Source organism: Schistocerca nitens, chromosome 2 (genome assembly GCF_023898315.1).
Source record: "Schistocerca nitens isolate TAMUIC-IGC-003100 chromosome 2, iqSchNite1.1, whole genome shotgun sequence".
Lineage (NCBI taxonomy): Eukaryota > Metazoa > Arthropoda > Insecta > Orthoptera > Acrididae > Schistocerca > Schistocerca nitens.
In genome coordinates, this window is record NC_064615.1 from 1,040,078,028 (window position 1) to 1,040,102,060 (window position 24,033).

Sequence of the window (24,033 nt, forward strand, 5' to 3'; positions counted from 1 at the left end):
ATAGGAGTGCGGGTTAGCTACTACAAACAGCATAGTGAACGCATTATTGTGGCCAAGATAGACACAAAGCCCATGCCTACCACAGTAGTACAAGTTTATATGCCAACTAGCTCTGCAGATGATGAAGAAATTGATGAAATGTATGACGAGATAAAAGAAATTATTCAGGTACTGAAGGGAGACGAAAATTTAATAGTCATGGGTGACTGGAATTCGTCAGTAGGAAAAGGGAGAGAAGGAAACATAGTAGGTGAATATGGATTGGGGGGAAGAAATGAAAGAGGAAGCCGGCTTGTAGAATTTTGCACAGAGCATAACTTAATCATAGCTAACACTTGGTTCAAGAATCATAAAAGAAGGTTGTATACATGGAAGAATCCTGGAGATACTAATAGCTATCAGATAGATTATATAATGGTAAGACAGAGATTTAGGAACCAGGTTTTAAATTGTAAGACATTTCCAGGGGCAGATGTGGATTCTGACCACAATCTATTGGTTATGAACTGCAGATTGAAACTGAAGAAACTGCAAAAAGGTGGGAATTTAAGGAGATGGGACCTGGATAAACTGAAAGAACCAGAGGTTGTAGAGAGTTTCAGGGAGAGCATAAGGGAACAATTGACAGGAATGGGGGAAAGAAATACAGTAGAAGAAGAATGGGTAGCTCTGAGGGATGAAGTAGTGAAGGCAGCAGAGGATCAAGTAGGTAAAAAGACGAGGGCTAATAGAAATCCTTGGGTAACAGAAGAAATATTGAATTTAATTGATGAAAGGAGAAAATATAAAAATGCAGTAAATGAAGCAGGCAAAAGGGAATACAAACGTCTCAAAAATGAGATCGACAGAAAGTGCAAAATGCTAAGCAGGGATGGCTAGAGGACAAATGTAAGGATGTAGAGGCTTGTCTCACTAGGGGTAAGATAGATACTGCCTACAGGAAAATTAAAGAGACCTTTGGAGAGAAGAGAACCACTTCTATGAATATCAAGAGCTCAGATGGCAACCCAGTTCTAAGCAAAGAAGGGAAGGCAGAAAGGTGGAAGGAGTATATAGAGGGTTTATACAAGGGCGATGTACTTGAGGACAATATTATGGAAATGGAAGAGGATGTAGATGAAGATGAAATGGGAGATAAGATACTGCGTGAAGAGTTTGACAGAGCACTGAAAGACCTGAGTCGAAACAAGGCCCCGGGAGTAGACAACATTCCATTAGAACTACTGATGGCCTTGGGAGAGCCAGTCCTGACAAAACTCTACCATCTGGTGAGCAAGATGTATGAGACAGGCGAAATACCCACAGACTTCAAGAAGAATATAATAATTCCAATACCAAAGAAAGCAGGTGTTGACAGATGTGAAAATTACCGAATTATCAGTTTAATAAGTCACAGCTGCAAAATACTAACGCGAATTCTTTACAGACGAATGGAAAAACTGGTAGAAGCCGACCTCGGGGAAGATCAGTTTGGATTCCGTAGAAATGTTGGAACACGTGAGGCAATACTAACCTTACGACTTATCTTAGAAGAAAGATTAAGAAAAGGCAAACCTACGTTTCTAGCATTTGTAGACTTAGAGAAAGCTTTTGACAACGTTAACTGGAATACTCTCTTTCAAATTCTGAAGGTGGCAGGGGTAAAATACAGGGAGCAAAAGGCTATTTACAATTTGTACAGAAACCAGATGGAAGTTATAAGAGTCGAGGGGCATGAAAGGGAAGCAGTGGTTGGGAAAGGAGTGAGTCAGGGTTGTAGCCTCTCCCCGATGTTATTCAATCTGTATATTGAGCAAGCAGTAAAGGAAACAAAAGAAAAATTCGGAGTAGGTATTAAAATTCATGGAGAAGAAGTGAAAACTTTGAGGTTCGCCGATGACATTGTAATTCTGTCAGAGACAGCAAAGGACTTGGAAGAGCAGTTGAACGGAATGGACAGTGTCTTGAAAGGAGGATATAAGATGAACATCAACAAAAGCAAAACGAGGATAATGGAATGTAGTCAAATTAAATCAGGTGATGCTGAGGGGATTAGATTAGGAAATGAGACACTTAAAGTAGTAAAGGAATTTTGCTATTTAGGGAGTAGAGAGGATATAAAATGTAGACTGGCAATGGCAAGGAAATCGTTTCTGAAGAAGAGAAATTTATTAACATCGAGTATAGAGTTAAGTGTCAGGAAGTCGTTTCTGAAAGTATTTGTATGGAATGTAGCCATGTATGGAAGTGAAACATGGGCGATAACCAGTTTGGACAAGAAGAGATTAGAAGCTTTCGAAATGTGGTGCTACAGAAGAATGCTGAAGATAAGGTGGGTAGATCACGTAACTAATGAGGAGGTATTGAATAGGATTGGGGAGAAGAGAAGTTTGTGGCACAACTTGACTAGAAGAAGGGATCGGTTGGTAGGACATGTTTTAAGGCATCAAGGGATCACAAATTTAGCATTGGATTGCAGCGTGGAGGGTAAAAATCGTAGAGGGAGACCAAGAGATCAATACACTAAGCAGATTCAGAAGGATGTAGGTTGCAGTAGCTACTGGGAGATGAAGAAGCTTGCACAGGATAGAGTAGCATGGAGAGCTGCATCAAACCAGTCTCAGGACTGAAGACCACAACAACAACAATGGCACCATCAACAGACGCTATATTACTCTTTGAAAGTCATTGGTTACTACAGCGGAAGTACACGTGGAGATTACAGACCCAAAAAACTTAAAGGAGAAACTATATTAAAGGCATCAATACATACAGTCACTGAGGAGCCGCAAATCATATTATAGCACTCAATACAGCGAACAACTGTATTTACCAGAAGAACTAAGTATTCGAAAGTTTATTACATGCTGAGAATAACCCTCCAAAACCTGTACCATACGAGCAATAGCCACTGATTTTTGTGACTACCTACAACATATACACTCCTGGAAATGGAAAAAAGAACACATTGACACCGGTGTGTCAGACCCACCATACTTGCTCCGGACACTGCGAGAGGGCTGTACAAGCAATGATCACACGCACGGCACAGCGGACACACCAGGAACCGCGGTGTTGGCCGTCGAATGGCGCTAGCTGCGCAGCATTTGTGCACCGCCGCCGTCAGTGTCAGCCAGTTTGCCGTGGCATACGGAGCTCCATCGCAGTCTTTAACACTGGTAGCATGCCGCGACAGCGTGGACGTGAACCGTATGTGCAGTTGACGGACTTTGAGCGAGGGCGTATAGTGGGCATGCGGGAGGCCGGGTGGACGTACCGCCGAATTGCTCAACACGTGGGGCGTGAGGTCTCCACAGTACATCGATGTTGTCGCCAGTGGTCGGCGGAAGGTGCACGTGCCCGTCGACCTGGGACCGGACCGCAGCGACGCACGGATGCACGCCAAGACCGTAGGATCCTACGCAGTGCCGTAGGGGACCGCACCGCCACTTCCCAGCCAATTAGGGACACTGTTGCTCCTGGGGTATCGGCGAGGACCATTCGCAACCGTCTCCATGAAGCTGGGCTACGGTCCCGCACACCGTTAGGCCGTCTTCCGCTCACGCCCCAACATCGTGCAGCCCGCCTCCAGTGGTGTCGCGACAGGCGTGAATGGAGGGACGAATGGAGACGTGTCGTCTTCAGCGATGAGAGTCGCTTCTGCCTTGGTGCCAATGATGGTCGTATGCGTGTTTGGCGCCGTGCAGGTGAGCGCCACAATCAGGACTGCATACGACCGAGGCACACAGGGCCAACACCCGGCATCATGGTGTGGGGAGCGATCTCCTACACTGGCCGTACACCACTGGTGATCGTCGAGGGGACACTGAATAGTGCACGGTACATCCAAACCGTCATCGAACCCATCGTTCTACCATTCCTAGACCGGCAAGGGAACTTACTGTTCCAACAGGACAATGCACGTCCGCATGTATCCCGTGCCACCCAACGTGCTCTAGAAGGTGTAAGTCAACTACCCTGGCCAGCAAGATCTCCGGATCTGTCCCCAATTGAGCATGTTTAGGACTGGATGAAGCGTCGTCTCACGCGGTCTGCACGTCCAGCACGAACGCTGGTCCAACTGAGGCGCCAGGTGGAAATGGCATGGCAAGCCGTTCCACAGGACTACATCCAGCATCTCTACGATCGTCTCCATGGGAGAATAGCAGCCTGCATTGCTGCGAAAGGTGGATATACACTGTACTAGTGCCGACATTGTGCATGCTCTGTTGCCTGTGTCTATGTGCCTGTGGTTCTGTCAGTGTGATCATGTGATGTATCTGACCCCAGGAATGTGTCAATAAAGTTTCCCCTTCCTGCGACAATGAATTCACGGTGTTCTTATTTCAATTTCCAGGAGTGTATTTTGGGTACCCCAGATCTGACGCACGTTCTGTGTGATAAATTTATTAGAGCCGACTACTCTCAACTTTATTTACAAATAAACAACAAGGAAGAATGAATCTTAGATACAGACATTTGAATAAGGTGAAACAACTATTTAAAATGGACTGCATAAGAAGAAAGCAGACAAATTTTCTAGATTAAACGTTCGAACGTTAGAATAGCAGATAACATGTGACTAAGAAAGCAATCCGTACGGATTGCGGGAAGAATCTTCCACTTCTTGATATTTCAGCCAAAGGAAGTATATTATCCCAGGCAGTTGTCGGTTTATTTATTCAGTATTAATTTGCTTTCTTCTGGAAAATCTGCACAGCAAAGGACATTAGACTACAATCATAACAGGGAAGTACATCCACAAACAACGCAAGCTGGCAGTTTTGATCAAACAATTTTCAAGACATGAAATAGTCAGAACATCTGAATATGATGTTTTATGTCGAATAAAGTGGCGGACTTCAGCCTCTAGTTCTTTGCTTCGTGCCAACTCCCCTTATTATGACCTCCATTGATATCTGATTGGTTCATAAAAGATATTTGGAAGGGGTGAAAAAGAGGTTTGTAGCTGCTGACGTTTATTATCCATTAGATGTCAAAACGAACTCAACAAGTAACAATTTTTAGTGAATTCAACTTGGTTATATTGCAGATTACGGGTCTAACCCAGATTCGTACTATAATTCAGGATTATAATCACGGAATGAGGTTACAACAAAGGCATTGCATTTAGCTTGTTGGGCGACTCTTAACGTTATGTATCTGTGTGAGGATAAATACTTAGCCCGCATCTCGTGGTCGTGCGGTAGCGTTCTCGCTTCCCACGCCCGGGTTCCCGAGTTCGATTCCCGGCGGGGTCGGGGATTTTCTCTGCCTCGTGATGGCTGGGTGTTGTGTGATGTCCTTAGGTTAGTTAGGTTTTAGTAGTTCTAAGTTCTAGGGGACTGATGACCTCAGATGTTAAGTCCCATAGTGCTCAGAGCCATGTCAACCATTTTTATACATCCCAATTTGTTTTCTCGCCTACAGTTTTTGTTCTCTGGTGTCCTTACACATGTCTTGTCGTAAGTCCCTTCTTCATGCCTGTGTTTCCCTCATGTTATTTCTTTTGGTGATTCGATGCGAACTTCATTGTTACTTACCATATGTAACCACTCAGTTTTCACTATCTCGCTGAAACATCATATCTCTTACGGATCTTCCTTGATTCTCGGTTATGCCAATATACTGTAATGAAACTTGCAAGTTGAAATCCCAAGGGAAGCTACATGTAACACTAGTCTACACGCACGTAATTATATGTAAATTCTGACACGGTTCACACGGAAGAAATAGTTTACTTGAAACCATGTCTGATACAGTCTAGAGACAGTACCACGTAGAATAAATCTGGGAGATATTATTTCAAAGCAGCGTGAGAATGTAAACACAGGACAGGATTTTTTCTTCTGACATTCGTGTCTAGAATCTGAGTTAATATGAAGCAGTGGGAGAATTAAAAGCTGACATCTGAATGAATTTTATTTATTCATTTTTTTTTACAAAAATGGCTGATGATATGAAGGTCAAGAGAAACATAAATGTGTGTTTCAACAGGCTTCTTGTTGTGAGACTCGGTGCAACAGACTGAACCTGAAATCTCAGTGATGGTGTCCGATGTACGAAAAGCTGACGTGCGCTCCGTGGCCGCCACCGCCGTATCCTCCGTGGCTGCCGAAGGACGAAGATCCAAAAGCGCCGCCGAAACCACCGTGGCCGGCGAGAGAAGATCCCCCGAAGCCTCCGAGTCCACCGAAGCCACCAGAGCCGCCGCTGCCGATGATGACGGGAACCGGTTGCTTGACGACCACCGGCTGCGGCACCGGCACGGCGACGGGTCTGGGTACGCTCACGGGGTAAGGCACCGGCTTCTCCACGGGGACGGGGTACGGCTGTGGCACGTGGACCGGGTACGGCCTGTCCACCGGCACGTGGACGGGCACGTTTACCGGGACCGGCACGTTGCGCTCGACGGCCACCGGGTACGGCTGTGGCACCGCCACCGGCACCTCCCTGGTGATGGTCACGGAGGTCACTTGTCCGCCGCCAGCGGCCGCGCCGCCGCCTCCAAAGCCGCCGCCTCCGATTCCGCCCCCGAGTCCACCCCCGAAGCCACCTCCAACGCCGCCGCCAAAGCCGCCGCCGTGGCCACCGCCGTAACCGAAACCGCCGTCTCCTAGACCCAGCAGGCCTCGCTTTTCGTTCTTCTTGCTTCCTTCTTTGATAGTGACTGCCTCTTTAGCAATGGACACGGTGCACATCGCCAAAAATACAACGCTAATCTGAAAGGAAAAAGATGCGTCTATTATGTACACAAACAAGTGACTGATCAGTGTCATTGCTCATTAAAACCGTCCGGAGTGGCCGAGCGGTTATAGGCACTACAATCTGGAGCCGCGCGACCGCTACGTCGCAGGTTCGAACCCTGCCTCGGGCAGGGATGTGTGTGATGTTCTTAGGTTAGTTAGGTTTAAGTAGTTCTAAGTTCTAGGGGACTGATGACCTCAGAAGTTAAGTCCCATAGTGCTCAGAGCCATTTGAACCATTTTGCTCATTACATGTCGGAATTGTAGGCAGATGACGTCATTAATCTCCCCATTCATCTACAGTTCCTGTGGTCTCACCGCCAGACACCACACTTGCTAGGTGGTAGCCTTTAAATCGGCCGCGGTCCGTTAGTATACGTCGGACCCGCGTGTCGCCACTATCAGTGATTGCAGATCGAGCGCCGCCACACGGCAGGTCTAGAGAGACTCCCTAGCACTCTCCCCAGTTGTACAGCCGACTTTGCTAGCGATGGTTCACTGACTACATACGCTCTCATTTGCCGAGACGACAGTTTAGCATAGCCTTCAGCTGCGTCATTTGCTACGACCTAGCGAGGCGCCATATTCAGTTACTATAATCTGAACAGATAATATTATGAATCATGAACAGTCAATAGCGACGTTCATCATTAAGGGATTAAAGTTAAATATCAAACTAATTATGTCCGCTTTCTGAATTCTAATTCCTTGCCATGTTCCAGACCTCACGTCAGTATAGTCCTTCCCTCCTCACGCCAGCCTGCGTGAGCTAAAACGCGTGCATTTCGGTGTCCTCTTGGAACACGGTGTTGGCTCTTCAGCCAACACAACAGTTCCGATAATTGATTAAATGTTTACTATGCTTTGAGAACTGTACCATACACTATGGAAAATCAGTGGTGTACAATGGTCTCTGCGAAGCATGGTATAATATCAGAAACAGCGTTATCTTGGAAAATATGTATCTTTTCAAGGGATAGGCCGGAAAAAGTGCTAACCTACAAGAAATGAGTTTGAGTCGTTGAATATTATATGTCCGTATAAATACAAAGAAAAAAGAATTATTTGTACAGAGTGCTCAGAAATAGCCTGAAAAGCTTATGAGGGTGCTGCAAGGTGGGTTGTGCTCAGAAATAATTGTTAAGAAAAAAAATTCGATACGTTGCGCCGTTTCGGAGTTAATTATCGTTGAAGTTAGCCAGTCAGGTCGTTGAGCCCGCAGATTCTATCGGCCCGCCAGAGACGGTATCGCCAAATGTGGTCTTCGTTTGGTTTCCTAAGACAGAAGAAGAGAGCGGTACAAGAAATTGGACATGGTGTTGTTATAAGGAGCGCATCCGATTCACAGACTGACCAGTCGCGGACGGTTCACGTGGCTCTGAGCACTATGGGACTCAACTTCTGAGGTCATCAGTCCCCTAGAACGTAGAACTACTTAAACCTAACTAACGTAAGGACGTCACACACATCCATGCCCGAGGCACGATTCGAACCTGCGACCGTAGCGGTCGCGCGGTTCCAGACTGTAGCGCATACAGCCGCTCTGCCACTCCGACCTTGCTGAGCAGTCTCCCTGCTTTGTCATCTACACTGTGAAAATAACTGACACTAACTGGCGAGCAGCTTAATACTGCGCGCGCAAAGGCCTGATTGGCTGACTTCAGTGCTAATTAACTCGGAAAGGGTGCAACGTATCGAATTTGTTTCCCTTGTAGTTATTTCTCATCACAGCGTACGCTACAACATCTTTAGAAGCAATTTAGCTTGTTTATGACCATCATGTATAGACGACATTTATTCCTATTGGTACGTCTAGAATTACTTATTACCAGCCGGTGGTTCATTCGGATACACAGCACGTAAGATGATTAGGCTAATTCTCACTAAACTGGGGCACCACTTTCTTCCTCCGCCCCCTTAACTGGCATGAGTATGTTATCACAGTAAAGCTGCTCTCAGTCCGAAATCAGACTGAAGTGGTAACATAGTTAAATATTTTTGAGAATTCCATAAACATCAACAGTCTATTTGGCGTTGTTTCTGCTGTATCATCTGCATTTACACATTTTAATGTACACGGTTATTCTAAATGATGAACCCATTTTCAAAAATTCGTATGTATTCAAGGACAAATCAAAATGACCAAGCTTTACGCCAATGAAAAGAGAAAGTTTCAAAGTTTTTGGCGGGCGGGCGATGATGGTTTAAGAAGCGGCCGGTAGAGTTCCCGCGGCATTTTCCAACAGGATGGAGCTCCACCCCATTGTCACCGTGATGTATAAGGCTGTTTGAATTACTCCCTTCTTCAGTGCTGGTTCGGTCACACGGGACTTCAGGACCAGGCTCTGCACTTCTGACCAACGACATCCCCTAATCTCACATCCTGCGACTATTGCTCATGGGGTTATTTGTGAAGGAAGCTTCATACGTACTAGCCGCTCTGAACGATCTGCGGAACCGGATCACCGCTACCGTGCACTCAGTAACAGCAGACACCGCGTCGATGTTTGCCGTGCAGCCAACGGTAGCCTCATTTATAACATCTATCACATCCAATTATTAAATAATTAGTAAAAACTAATTAATAACAAATTACTAAATTTATTAAATTCATATTAAACAATAGGAAGAAACTTTGAAGCTTCCACTTTTAATGATTGACCCATTTTGTTCATTTCGGATTTGTACTTGAAGAAATACGAAGTCTAGAAAATGACTCCATCATTTAGAATAACCCCGTATATTCTAACTTGGGGCAAAAAATTCATTCCCTGGAACTGTGTTCATTTTGTATTGATTCTAGGCACGTGATAAGCACGTTCTCTACTTTTCTTGGCATCTCATGTACAACATTTCGAGGGAATGTAATTCTTGCGGTTTTCATTAGTCTGTAGCGTGCCGTGTTGCTTAAATCGCTTAGGGTTATTGTTTTCAACTTGTAAGATTCAATCCTAGCCAACGATGTTAAAATATGCTAAAACATCAGTACCACAGTGAATGAAAAACACACTACACTTGCTTATTGTCTTACAACATTTGTTATCGGTTTTCAGCCGGTAGACCAACATTAAATACACATAAAATTATGCGGGTCTATGAAATTGACAAGATCAAATATTTTTTTACTAGACACATCTATAAAAACTCTCAACTGATTGCCGAAGTTGACAAATATTAACTCGTGTCTCTGTTTTTATATTACACCTTTGAAGGCAATATTAGTTTAGGCTTTACAGAGTCATTAACACGTATCATGAAGATACGACTATGGATGTAGAGGTACAAATAGTCTCAAAGGAAAATAAAAGCATGAAATTTAAGTGGCAGTCCGGTTTCTATTATAATTTTTCCCCTGTAACAGGGTACACTGACCAGGAGGAATGCGTCGGTAGTGGTTAGCAAGGGAGCACGTGACCGTGGTGTAAAAAACCTCGCTTCTCCATTTACGGAGTTCGGACCGCCGGATGCATGTGCGTTCCGTCAGAACTCAGTGACATTGCGGTGTGACCGGAGATTACCCGGGATATTAATGGATAAAATACGATGCCGAAGAGTGTATTAGAATAGTCTATTTATTAATAAAATATTTGCTCATGATCATCTACAAGCCAGAAGAGAAATCGGCTTGCATGTTACTAACAAAACTAACTTTTTCCCCGTAAATAAGTGTTTAGTCACCTTAATTTTCTTTTTCCGTTTTTTCTTCTTGATAAGAAGGAATCGAGGTCCAAGATCAGAATATCAAGCAACTTAAACGTGAAGCCAAGATATTTTTATTTTAGTTTATGTAGACGATTGCTTAACGCTTTAAGAGAATATGATGTACGTATATGGAGTCCTACACACGTTGAATCAAGTTTGTAAAACGTATCATGTTGAAATTTTAAAAGACTGTTGACGTATTTTATGCAAAAGATTCAGTTCGAACTCAAATACTTTGGGAAAAATAGTTTTGCAACCAATTTCTTATACAACTATTTCCCGCATTTCTTCATGGAAGAGAAACTCAAAGCATGAAGTACGAAAATTTAGTTGCTAAGATGGATACGAGCTTACTCAAAAGCAGGCAACATATCTATTTATGTAGTGAGACAGGAAGTGGAAATAACTGAAGAAAGCGGGCCGTTCTTGCCGAGCGGTTCTAGGCACTTCAGTCCGGAACCACGCGGCTGCTACGGTCGCAGGTTCGAATCCTGCCCCGGTCATGGATACGTGTGATGTCCTTAGGTTTGTTAGGTTTAAGTAGTTCTAAGTCTAGGGGACTGATGACCTTAGATATTAAGTCCAATAGTGCTTAGAGCCATGAGTTTACCGAACTTCTCTTGTCACCAAACTCCACGGATTTAAACCCAGTTGAGAGAAATTCGTAAAAACGACATAGCACACGAATATAAGGAGGATGCACAACATAGAAGTTACTAATTAACATACAAAGAGAGAGGGAGATATTATTTAATAAAGCATAAGAAGTGATGAGAAACTAATTTCTCAGGACAGAAGTGTGTAACTAAAGTAGTGAAGAAAGTCTCATTACCGCTGTGTCCTCGAATTTTTTTTTTTTTGATGGACCTATGCCACATAATAAACAAACAAATAAATGAAAAGCTTTGCAGAACTTCTGCTTTCAAGTCTGGAGATGTTTAGCTTCGGGATCGTATTCAAGACTGTGCTCGCAAAATAACATTTAGGCCTACGATCATTTATACTTACCCAGAAGACAGATTCCTGTCTTCATCTCCTCTTTCGGTGTAGTTAGCTCCTGCCTCCATAAGCGATTCAAGTTATACATAAAAGAGAGTAGGTTCACTGTGCCTGTATCAGTCTGAGCTTTTTGTAATTTTGCTAAATGAGTTGTTGCCAGAATTCGCTTGATTTCTTCTCACTGCTTGATAGCATATGGTTTCTAATGAATCATTCTGATTATAAGCTTGTTGTAAACGGTGGTTGAAGAAGATAAACTGAGGAGCGACGGAACTTGAAGAATAGTTCCATTGTTTATAGCGACAATATTATATACGACGCAGGCACTATTAACAGCATGATGTTTAGCACAGTACAAAAAATAGCAGTAGATACATGTAAGAAAAAATTCTAACACACCTGTATCTTGAGAATGTCTTTATTGTCCAACACGACTAGTTTCGGAGGCACGTTACCGCCATCCTCAGGCCCCACACGGTCAAAAGAGTATTAGAATTCCTTGGCGTATTTATTGTGGAGTCCATGTTACTAGTAAGCGTTGGTCGAGGAGAAATTCCTGAGGAAAGCTAGCCCACATGTACTAGCAACAAGGACTCTACAATAAATGCGCCAAGGGATTCTAGTACTCTTTTGACAGTGGTGGGGCCTGAGGATGGCAGTAACGTGCCACCGAAACAAGACGTGTGAACCAGTACAGACATTCTCAAGACACAGATGTGGTGGTACTTTTTCTGAAATATATCATATGGTCAAGTCCCTCGTCCATACCATAGGAAGGAACTCCATAAAGTAGTGTATAACTTTAGTACATAAACAATAATCTAAAAATACTTGCAGTCAAACATGTGACACAGAATGTTCCATGGCATGCCAGTAATTCGCATTACCTTCGTACATTTAATTAGCTAACAGTAGCACCAGAGCCCACCCATCGTTAGTTGTTCTGGTTATAAGCCCAGTTAGAAAAACAAGGAACCGTAGAGAATGAATTTTCAGTCTGCCGTGGAATGCGCTCTGACCTGGAACTTCCTGGACTGTGTGCCGGACTGGGACTCTCACGTTTGCAAGGCAGGACATAGAAATTGCTGGGAGTGGAGTTGTAGTGGTCGGTCGTGAGTTGTGCCTGGGTAACTCAGAAGGTAGGTAAGGGTTCTGGATTCGAGAGGCGGTACGGCGCTACAGTCTTAATCTGCCAGCAAATTTCAAGGAGTTGGTGTTGTAAGGTAGGAGGGTGGAGTGATACCTGTAAAATGACCAGAATGATTGCCTGATCCAACAGCGCTTCGTTTCTCTCGTAAGAGTTTAATGAAAGAGGAATGGTTTGGAAAAATTGTACTGAAATGCAGGAGGATCTGCAGCGAATTGACGCATTCTGCAGGGAATGGCAATTGAATCTCAATGTAGACAAGTGTAATGTGCTGCGAATACATAGGAAGAAACATCCCTTATCATTTAGCTACAATATGGCAGGTGAGCAACTGGAAGCAGTTAATTCCATAAATTATCAGGGAGTACGCATTAGGAGTGATTTAAAATGGAATGTTCACATAAAGTTGATCGTCGTTAAAGCAGATGTCAGACTGAGATTCATTGGAAGAATCCTAAGGAAATGCAATCCGAAAACAAAGGAAGTAGGTTACAGTACGCTTGTTCGACCAGTGCTTGAATACTGCTGAGCAGTGTGGGATCCGTACCAGATAGGGTTGATAGAAGAGATACAGAAGATCCAACGGAGAGCAGCGCGCTTCGTTACAGGATCATTTAGTAATCGCGAAAGCGTTACGGAAATGATAGATAAACTCCAGTGGAAGACTCTGCAGGAGAGACGCTAAGTAGCTCGGTACCGGCTTTTGTTCAAGTTTCGAGAACATACCTTCACCGAGAAGTCAAGCAGTATATTGCTCCCTCCTACGTATACCTCGCGAAGAGACCATGACGATAAAATCAGAGAGAGTAGAGCCCACACAGAAGCATACCGACAATCCTTCTTTCCACGAACAATACGAGACTGGAATAGAAGGGAGAACCGATAGAGGTACTCAAGGTACCCTCCGTCACACACCGTCAGGTGGCTTGCGGAGTATGGATGTAGGTGTAGATGTAGATTACTTCGGTTACCATCTGAGCGTGAATCAATTACTAGTTTTTCGTCACGACACGAAATCCTGTTTCGCTCGACTGACTGATCGATCTTTGGTGCGAAGTAATCACGCAATCGAGCAAACTCTTTCAACACGTGCCGTAATTATATTAGAATATGACAGTACCAAAATATTATTACAGCGCAAATTTTGTTTGCAAAGTCTGGAACGCACATGTAAATCTCATACCCACAGGATTTTTTAATGGATACATCATTTAGCAAAACACGATATCCTGAATTCTAAAAGTTATTTGGTGAAATTCTTAAATATGCAGTGTTTATGTAACGTATTGTAACAAAGCAAAATACCAAAAACCTGTACAGAAACCTGGAATAGAGATCAATATAAACATCATTTCCGCCCTTTTTATTGCTCATGAAAACCACACACTGCATATTGTACCGCAATACAGCGAGACCTTCAGAGATCGTGGTTCAGATTGCTATACACACCGGTACCTCTGATACCCAGTAGCACGTGCTCTTGCAATGATACATGCCTGGCATACTATCCACAAGTTCATCAAGCAACTGTTGCTCCAGATTGTCCCACTCCTCAACGGCGATTCGGCGTAGATCCCTCAGAGTGATTGGTGCGTCACGCCAATCATAAACGGCCATTTTCAATCTATCCCCAACATGTTCGATAAGGTTCATATCTGGAGAACGTGCTGGCCACTCCAGTCGAGCGATGTCGTTATCCTGAAGGAAGTGCAAGATGGGGGCGCAAACTGTCGTCCATAAAGACGTTTCCTCGCCATTATGCTGCCGATATGGTTGCACTATCGTACGGAGGATGGCATTCATGTATCGTACAGCCGTTACGACGCCTTCCATGACCACCAGCGGCGTACGTCGGCCCCACATAGTGCCACCAAAAACAGCTGGACAGTGTGTCTAAAGCATTCAGCCCGACCTGTTTGAGCCAGCCGTTGTGGCCCTGCGGTTCTAGGCGCTTCAGTCTGGAACCGCGTGACCGCTACGGTCGCAGGTTCGAATCGTGCCTCGGGCATGGCTGTGTGTGACGTCCTTAGGTTGGTTAGGTTTAAGTAGTTCTACGTTCTAGGGGATTGATGACCTCAGATAGTAAGTCCCATAGTGCTCAGAGCCATTTGAACCATTTTGAACAGACCTGGTTGCCTCGAAACACATGTCCGACGATTGTCTGGTTGAAGGTATATGACCGTCTAGGCACGGTTTAACTACCTGATGGAATGACTGGAACTGATCGACTGTCGAACCCCTGGCGTCTGATAGGCGTTGCTCAAGCATGGCTGTTTACATTTTTGGGCGGGTTTAGTGACAGTCAAAGTGACTGTGTCTGTGATGCAATATCCACAGTCAACGTCTATCTTCAGGAGTTCTGGGAACCGGGTGATGCAAAACTTTTTTCATGTGTGGATAACATGTTAGATGTACTTGACTTCCTCAATAAAAATTATGTGAAATATCCTACATTACTGCAGTAGTTGTGACTGGATTCAGAAAAATTTCACTTCATCTTGTATCCTTTGAATTACATCTTTTGTTTTAAAGCGAATTTCAAACGTGTGCATATACAACATCCATCTCACAGCCCACACTTTGATTAGAGTCGAAAGACACATCAAATCTCAAGTGCAATAACGGTATGGTAGGACTTAATTTTAGACATACCGTCTTGGAAATTTTGGCGACTTATCTTGAGTCAGTAATCTCGACAAAGACCAAGTCGCTTTTTTTATTATCTAGGTTCCTAGTAACTAGTTTCAGGGATGCCGTCTTCATACCAGAGTCGTATTTCGTTTACACAGTTGACTGGTACTTCAGCGTAGGACACTACTGCATCCACTGATGTCTGTAGTGCCACAGCATTATCAGTCTGGTCGACAGATGGAACAGCTGAACCTTGTCTTCAGAAGACAAGATAATAAAAAGGAAATCACATGGACAGCGCCGAGAAGAATTCTGTAATTATATCTTGCATATAAGGAAGAAAGGGACTGTGACTGGTCGATGGCTTACAGAAAAGAAATACCCAACAGCGGCAAATGTATGGAATAATTTTGTTACGATACCAGTTTCGGTGGGTTATTTACGCCATCTTCAGACTCCTATACAAATCGAAAAAATCACCAGGCATACAATAGAATACAAATCTGTTCTGCAACATCAACATTTGTTTGTATCTCACACATTTTATTTTAATGTCTTTGTGTTTCAGATGTCTCTTTTTATCCTGGTTACCAATGCATATGTACTGCAAATTTATTTTAACGGCAACTGATGTTGCCTAACAGACTTTTATTCTACTGTAAGCGTCATAATTTTGTCGATTTGTCCAGGAGCCTAAAGATTGAGCCAATGAGGCACCGAAAGTGGTACCTAAATAAAATTATTCCATGAGTTTTCCGCAAGTTTTAAAAATGCGGCATGAGAGGTGTATCTAGTAAAGTAGTCTAATACGTCCTTAAATGCATAAAAACTAAAATCTACCACTTTTTATGTCGTCTGTGGAAACAAGACAGCATTTCTTATTGCATACAGTCCATAGAAAAGAAAAGAAAACTGTAATACTCTTCTTGCAAAACTGGAAAGTACACTTAGATGTTGCAAAGCTAACGATTTCGAAAGGAGCTATCGGTAATAGGAGACCACCATCTGACACGCTAGATACTAAACGATCGGAGAGAGCTAATGCAAAGAAGTCAGTTCGCGTCCACTGCGGACACAGTGAAGATTGGAGTTCAAAACGTTGGTGCTACAGTACGTACCTGGATCCTCATTGTTGCGTGCTGGATTGGCTGGAGGCAACGAATGACTGACACCTCTCTGGCCACTGGGGCCAGCTTTTATACGGGCTCAGTGTATGTGGGATGTGGGAAAGGACCTCACGAATGTCGACTGCCCGCTTTCTCCGCCTCGCCTGTTGCTCTAAGTGCCTCACTTCACACGGGAACGGCGCTATAACTGAATCTTTTACACGGAAATATTACTTTCTTATTAGTGTCAAAGTGCCAGTGTAGGTTAACGTCGTATCCTGTTGCCAGCAAGGACATTGTTACAAAATACCTTTCCAGTATTAGTGCCTCTTTCACTCCATTTGTGCCAGCAGACTGACATTGTCTGCACTGCCGCAACACGTTGTATTCCTAGCACTTACGTCATGGAGTTAAATTATAGGTACAGAAACGACTCCTTAAGAAAATAACGTTTACAGTTCGAGTAGATTAGTGTTCTGCTCTGCTGGTGACATTACGTTCCAGTGTGGAATGAGACAGACATATTTGCTCTTTAGGAGCAATATTATTTTCTTTCATCAAAAGAAACAGCAAGACGTTGTTGGATCACATCATTTTGATCACCTTCTGTGTTTTATGTATATGTATAGTGTATATTGCTTTCACGTTACGAGCATATTGGTGCATATTATGTACATGTACCACGCAAATAATATAAATTAAAACGTGCAGCTGAATGTATCTCTTATAACCATATGTAATCACTAGTGTTTATGACAAAATTGTGGGCAACATTGTGCTCACCAAAACAAGTACCAGGCGGCTACAATTAAAGTGCAGCTTCTCATTGAGGTCCAGAATGGAGTGTAATTATCGTATGGCAGCGAAACTTGGTGGACGTGCTAATGCGTTAATGCGGAGCCGATTTACGTCGGAAAAAATTAGTTCCAAGGTTGGCCACCATGTGTAGATCTGGCACTGTGGATGCATGAAAGACGTATAGAAACGATTACATTCGTAAAGGATTAAGAACGGGATGCGGGCAGAAAAAGTAAAACAAGTGAGAAACGTATAATACTGATTTTATTGTTAACCTCCGCTTACACAGTTTGTTTAATATGTCCACCGGAGACGTAGGCGAAGTGCTGTACACTGCTATATTTGCACCTGGTAACCAAAATTGGAACTAATTATTTCCCAGCTTAAATCAGTATTAACGCATTTGCATACCTAACAAGTTTCACTGCCATATGATAATTGCAGCACACACTGCACCTCCGTGAGTAGCTTCACTTACATTGTAACCACGAGATATAACATAAATCTTATTGAAAACAGAATACTTCGCGGCTTATAACGTCCTGAGCTCTTTTCATAATGTGGTTGTTCAAATTTACTTGTTTACCTTCCTTTTTAGCAAGAAAATAATGTTCCCCGCATGCCAATGTACTCATCCGCAGAGATGTTGACAAAATATTTATGATTTGAATATCTGAACAGTAGAGATTGTAGGTTCAAACGTGATTCGTTTCGAATGGTAGAGCGTTTGCTTTGCATTGTTTACTTATTCTTCAGGAATAATTATGTCTGTACAACAGTGTTTGCACAGTCAACAACGTCGTAACGAGACGTCGCATTACATGAGAACGAGACATAGGCATAATTTGCTACTACACTATACCCTCCACAATACTACAACTGAAAATCGCTGAGGTAGGTCTACAACGAAACACAGTTAACATCGATTTCAACTTGATCGTCCGTAGCTCAACGAAATCACAATCTTGTTCTCAGTGAGAGTACTTACTAAAAAAACTCGTTGTGCCAGTTTAGGTCAGAAGTGAAGTTTTACAGGGAGCAATGAAAATCATGTTTATAGCAATATCGTAGGTGCTCTCACCGGAACCTCAAGGTAGACAGGTAGTGCAAGCAACTATACGTTAGTATAGTACTATAGTTAGTATACGAACATATTCAATAACAACTGCTTGGCTGTCCTTTTAAATAATCAATTTAATGACCGGTTTCGTGACGTATAAGCCACATCATCAGGTTAAATACGTTAAGTTACAAAAAGAGTTCGCTACAATTGTGGTCGAATATTAGTAACATTCAGTTGTAAAAAATTGACCAAATTGCTTACTTGGCGATTCATGATATTGAAGTTCCAGCGCTGATAGAACCGAGCATTCCTTGTCTATGTAAAAATGACGCAGTTAGCGGAATGTCAGATAAGAGGAAATATGGATAGACTCACACTTCACACTTACCTGACAATTCGCTAACTGCGTCATTTTGTCATAGAAAAGGAATGTTCGGTCCTGTCAGCGCTGGAATTTCAAGGTCATGATTCACCACGTAAGTAATTTGGGCTATTTCTCGATACTGAGCGTAACCAGGGTCGTCACTGCCATTAGACAAGACTAGGCGACCCCCTAGGACGGAAAAATTTATGGAAGAGAAAGGGCGGAAAAAATTAATTTCAATTCAAACAGCGAAAGAAATGCACGAATGAGGCTAAAAAATGAAAAAAGAAGAGAAATCAAAATGCCGAAAACAATAGAATAAGAAACTGAGTACATTTGTTGTCCTCGGTCAGGGGTTAAAGGAATTGAGAAGTAAGAATGAAAATTGGGGTCCGTCCCCAGGTAAGGGGGAATCTTCTCACCTTAGTTTAATGATTAAAAGTACTATAGGTGATTAGCATTGTTGAGTCGTTGCATGATGGTGGTCGTGGAGGGAGGGGGGGGATGGTATATCTGGGAGAACGAACGTAGTAAAAAAGAGAGAGCATTACATTTCTGTTCTCACCTATGGCGGTAAAACTCCTAGCAATGCTACTGAGTATAACTATTATTCGACCACAACCGTAGCGGATGCTTTTTCCAATTTAACAGATTTAATCTGATGACGTGGCCACTACGCTACGAAAACGGTCGTTAAATAAATAATTTACAAGAGTATTCAAGTGATTATTATTCGAGATGTTTACATATGGCTGCTGTTGTCCCTCGTACAAGATAGTGCATATATTACGCATGTCACATCGACGCCAAAATCTTGAATTTTTTGAAAACCATCGGCAGTGCACTACTCAATTTTAGTGGCGGTAGCTTAAACATATGAATATATTTTCTTTTTCATGCAACGGATGAAGTGAAGGGTGTTAGCGCAGAGAGGTAGTGCAGTTACTTGCAGAAGTTGGGGAAGGTCTTAAAGACCGACTCGGACCTGATTATCGGAGCGTGAATCCTCCGCCATGCAGTTTTCTCCGGCTGTGAGAGGTAGTGGAGTAGGCGTGACTCTATGAAGGTAGAATGTACTCGAGCCAGACCACGAAATTTTATTTGTTACCCATACTTAATGTAACCATTAAAGATCATTACAAAATAGTTCATCTGTATTGCCGTTCTTATAAAAAGCCATCATAACGATAATTTGTCCGTAATAGCCGGCCATGGTGGCCGAGCGGTTCTAGGCGCTTCAGTCCGGAACCGCGCGACTGCTACGGTCGCAGGTTCGAATCCTGCCTCGGGCATGGATGTGTGTGATGTCCTTAAGTTAGTTAGGTTTAAATAGTTCTCAGTTCTAGGGGACTTATGACCTCAGCTGTTGAGTCCCATAGTGCTCAGAGCCATTTGAACCATTTTTTTGTCCGTAATATCTCACAACAATCGTACATAAAAAAATGAACCAGCTTTCTACAGAGGGAAATTGTAAACTGTAGGCAGAATGACTGCAGAAATAAGATGCACGTTTACATCACTATGATTTTTGCATTCGTATTGTATCGGATACCCTCATCCTAGGAAAAGCGATGAGTAGCTGGTACAGTGTAGCGAGCAGAAAGATTTTAATAACAGATGTAAAGGACAATACAGCTGATGTACTAGCTCAGTTGCAGAGCTAAGGAACAGAAGGTCGATCGAAACATACACTCCTGGAAATTGATATAAGAACACCGTGAATTCATTGTCCCAGGAAGTCGAAACTTTATTGACACATTCCTGGGGTCAGATACATCACATGATCACACTGACAGAACCACAGGCACATAGACACAGGCAACAGAGCATGCACAATGTCGGCACTAGTACAGTGTATATCCACCTTTCGCAGCAATGCAGGCTGCTATTCTCCCATGGAGACGATCGTAGAGATGCTGGATGTAGTCCTGTGGAACGGCTTGCCATGCCATTTCCACCTGGCGCCTCAGTTGGACCAGAGTTCGTGCTGGACGTGCAGACCGCGTGAGACGACGCTTCATCCAGTCCCAAACATGCTCAATGGGGGACAGATCCGGAGATCTTGCTGGCCAGGGTAGTTGACTTACACCTTCTAGAGCACGTTGGGTGGCACGGGATACATGCGGACGTGCATTGTCCTGTTGGAACAGCAAGTTCCCTTGCCGGTCTAGGAATGGTAGAACGATGGGTTCGATGACGGTTTGGATGTACCGTGCACTATTCAGTGTCCCCTCGACGATCACCAGTGGTGTACGGCCAGTGTAGGAGATCGCTCCCCACACCATGATGCCGGGTATTGGCCGTGTGTGCCTCGGTCGTATGCAGTCCTGATTGTGGCGCTCACCTGCACGGCGCCAAACACGCATACGACCATCATTGGCACCAAGGCAGAAGCGACTCTCATCGCTGAAGACGACACGTCTCCATTCGTCCCTCCATTCACGCCTGTCGCGACACCACTGGAGGCGGGCTGCACGATGTTGGGCGTGAGCGGAAGACGGCCTAACGGTGTGCGGGACCGTAGCCCAGCTTCATGGAGACGGTTGCGAATGGTCCTCGCCGATGCCCCAGGAGCAACAGTGTCCCTAATTTGCTGGGAAGTGGCGGTGCGGTCCCCTACGGCACTGCGTAGGATCCTACGGTCTTGGCGTGCATCCGTGCGTCGCTGCGGTCCGGTCCCAGGTCGACGGGCACGTGCACCTTCCGCCGACCACTGGCGACAACATCGATGTACTGTGGAGACCTCACGCCCCACGTGTTGAGCAATTCGGCGGTACGTCCACCCGGCCTCCCGCATGCCCACTATACGCCCTCGCTCAAAGTCCGTCAACTGCACATACGGTTCACGTCCACGCTGTCGCGGCATGCTACCAGTGTTAAAGACTGCGATGGAGCTCCGTATGCCACAGCAAACTGGCTGACACTGACGGCGGCGGTGCACAAATGCTGCGCAGCTAGCGCCATTCGACGGCCAACACCGCGGTTCCTGGTGTGTCCGCTGTGCCGTGCGTGTGATCATTGCTTGTACAGCCCTCTCGCAGTGTCCGGAGCAAGTATGGTGGGTCTGACACACCGGTGTCAATGTGTTCTTTTTTCCATTTCCAGGAGTGTATTTTAAAGGAAGCACTACAACAATCTGTTAGTAGAGTAAAAGAGCATAATTAGGAGAAAGAGAGTAAATGGAAGTATATGTCGTCGTTTAAGGGGAACGTTGAGATAATCCTATTTCGGGACCACATTTGTTCGACTTAGGCATTAGTAAGTCGTGCTAATGGCGTATCATAAGGGCTGTACTCGTGTAACGAAAAAGGAAAGGGCAGAAGTTAATGTCCCATTGCTGGTACGGTCGTTAGAGACGAAGAACTTGCACGGCTCTGGGTTGCCTGTTGAAAGGTACGTCTAAAGTAACAGGCACACCAGGCGTTAATATGCACATGAAGATTTTGATTCATTATAGGATCCTCACATTGTCATTATGGGGGCGATCAGCAGTGTATGGTAACTGAAGAAAATTTCGAAAGGCAAGGTCCCTAAAAAAGCGTTTTATTGTGTGACCGGTTTCGACAGAGCTGTGCTGTCATAACATACGATCTTACGCTTTAAAAATTTTGCGACGTTAATGGAAAATATGTTCTAATACCTCAAAGCATTATAATTTAGCTAGAAAAATTGTTTTGCCTACCTCTCCCGTGTAATCATTTGCAGAGATATCAATGAAAAAATGTGTAATTTGAAAATCTGCATAGAAGTTACCTCAAGTTCAAACATGATTTCTTTCGAATCGTATACCCCTTGCTTTACACTGTTTGACTATTTTTAAGGGATCATAATGTATTTACAACAGTGCACAAAGAACTTCCAATAAAAAGGTGTTACATAAAATCACTCAAAAAGGTACAGTCGCTGTTCCAAGAATATTACGAATAATACATTTTACAGTAGAACATCGTCCTTGTAATAAAACTTGAAGACATGATGATTGCCGTTCCATAATTGAGCGATTTTATGCATACTTTCGTAGTACAATATGTTGTAATATTTTAAAGCATAAGAACCAATGATGACAAGATTGCTTCAGTTTTCTTAAATGATGAAAACTTCTTTTTAAATTATTATTTGAACAATCAACTTTAAATTACAGCAACGTCATTTATTTATTTATTAACCAAACGGAATACGCTACTGTTATGAGCTACAGTTTGGGGATCTGAACACTGGTTCCTGGCCGTCCGGGGTGGCCGAGCGGTTCTAGGCGCTACAGTCTGGAACCGCGCGACCGCTACGGTCGCAGGTTCGAATCCTGCCCCGGGCGTGGATGTGTGTGATGTCCTTAGGTTAGTTATGTATAATTAGTTCTAAGTTCTAGGGGACTTTTGACCTCAGAATTTAAGTCCCATAGTGCTCAGAGCCATTTTTTTTTCTTTTCCTGCGTAGACCTCAGCTAAACTTCTAATGTATGCAGCCTCATTGTAATATGGTTATACAGTCTTTGATGCTAATAATCTGATCTACGACGTACAACACACGTTATCGATTATATAACGTTTATTAACAAATGCGTTAGAGTTGTGACTGTTGGACTCAGTGTTCCAAGGATATTACGAATCAGACATTTTATAGTAGAACATCGATCTTATAGTAATAGTTGAAGACATGACAGATCGCTGTTCGGAAAGTGAGCCATCTTTATGCATAGATACATAGTACAAAATGACCGTCACCAGCCACCTTCCAATGCAAATATCGTTGAAAGTGGTGAATCTGGGAAGAAGTTCAAAATGGCTCTGAGCACTATGGGACTTAACTTCTGAGGTCATAAGTGCCCTAGAGCTTAGAAGTACTTAAACCTAATTAACCTAAGGACATCACACACATCCATGCCCGAGGCAGGATTCGGACCTGCGATCATAGCGGTCGCGCGGTTCCAGACTGTAGCGCCTACAACCGTTCGGCCACACCGGCCGACTGGGAAGAGGGAAGTGGGAATGCAGTTCTCCCTCACCTTCGAAAATTTTTTCGCTATTATTAAAGTTGTTAATATGACGTAGTAAGAAAACGCTATTGCTTACTCCTGAGAATTTGGAAACGGCACAATGATACAAAATTTCAATGTGGTCAGTCCAAGACCAAAATCCTGGGTTCCACTCAGAATTTGCTAAACTACCTATATTGTCGTAATCTTATGCAAACCAACAGTAACAATTGGTACTGTTTCCCCGAGAAATGAGTAGTAGTCGTTTTTACAACTAAAAATATTGCCGTTTGACATCGTGGTTTGAAGCACCATGTCACGGATTGCGCGGTCTGTCCCGCCGGAGGTTCAAGGTCTCCCTCTGGCGTGGGTGTGTGTGTTGCCCTTATCATTAGTTAGTTTAAGCAGAGTGTAAGTCTAGGTACCGATGACGTCAGAAATTTGGTCCTATAGAACTTACCACAAATTTCCAATTTCCCGATGACTCAGCAGTTTTTTTAGTAGCGTGGACTTATTTTTTATTTAA

General features: G+C 43.6%; 1 protein-coding gene across 1 annotated transcript in view; it reads right to left on the reverse strand.

Moving 5' to 3' along the window:
- Positions 1-24,033, reverse strand: part of LOC126235522 (elastin-like) — a 141,624-nt gene that overhangs the window by 63,596 nt on the left and 53,995 nt on the right. The window contains exon 3 of the mRNA XM_049944240.1: positions 6,043-6,701. Coding sequence (XP_049800197.1) covers positions 6,043-6,701 — 659 coding nt within the window. The remainder of the gene's footprint in view (positions 1-6,042; positions 6,702-24,033) is intronic.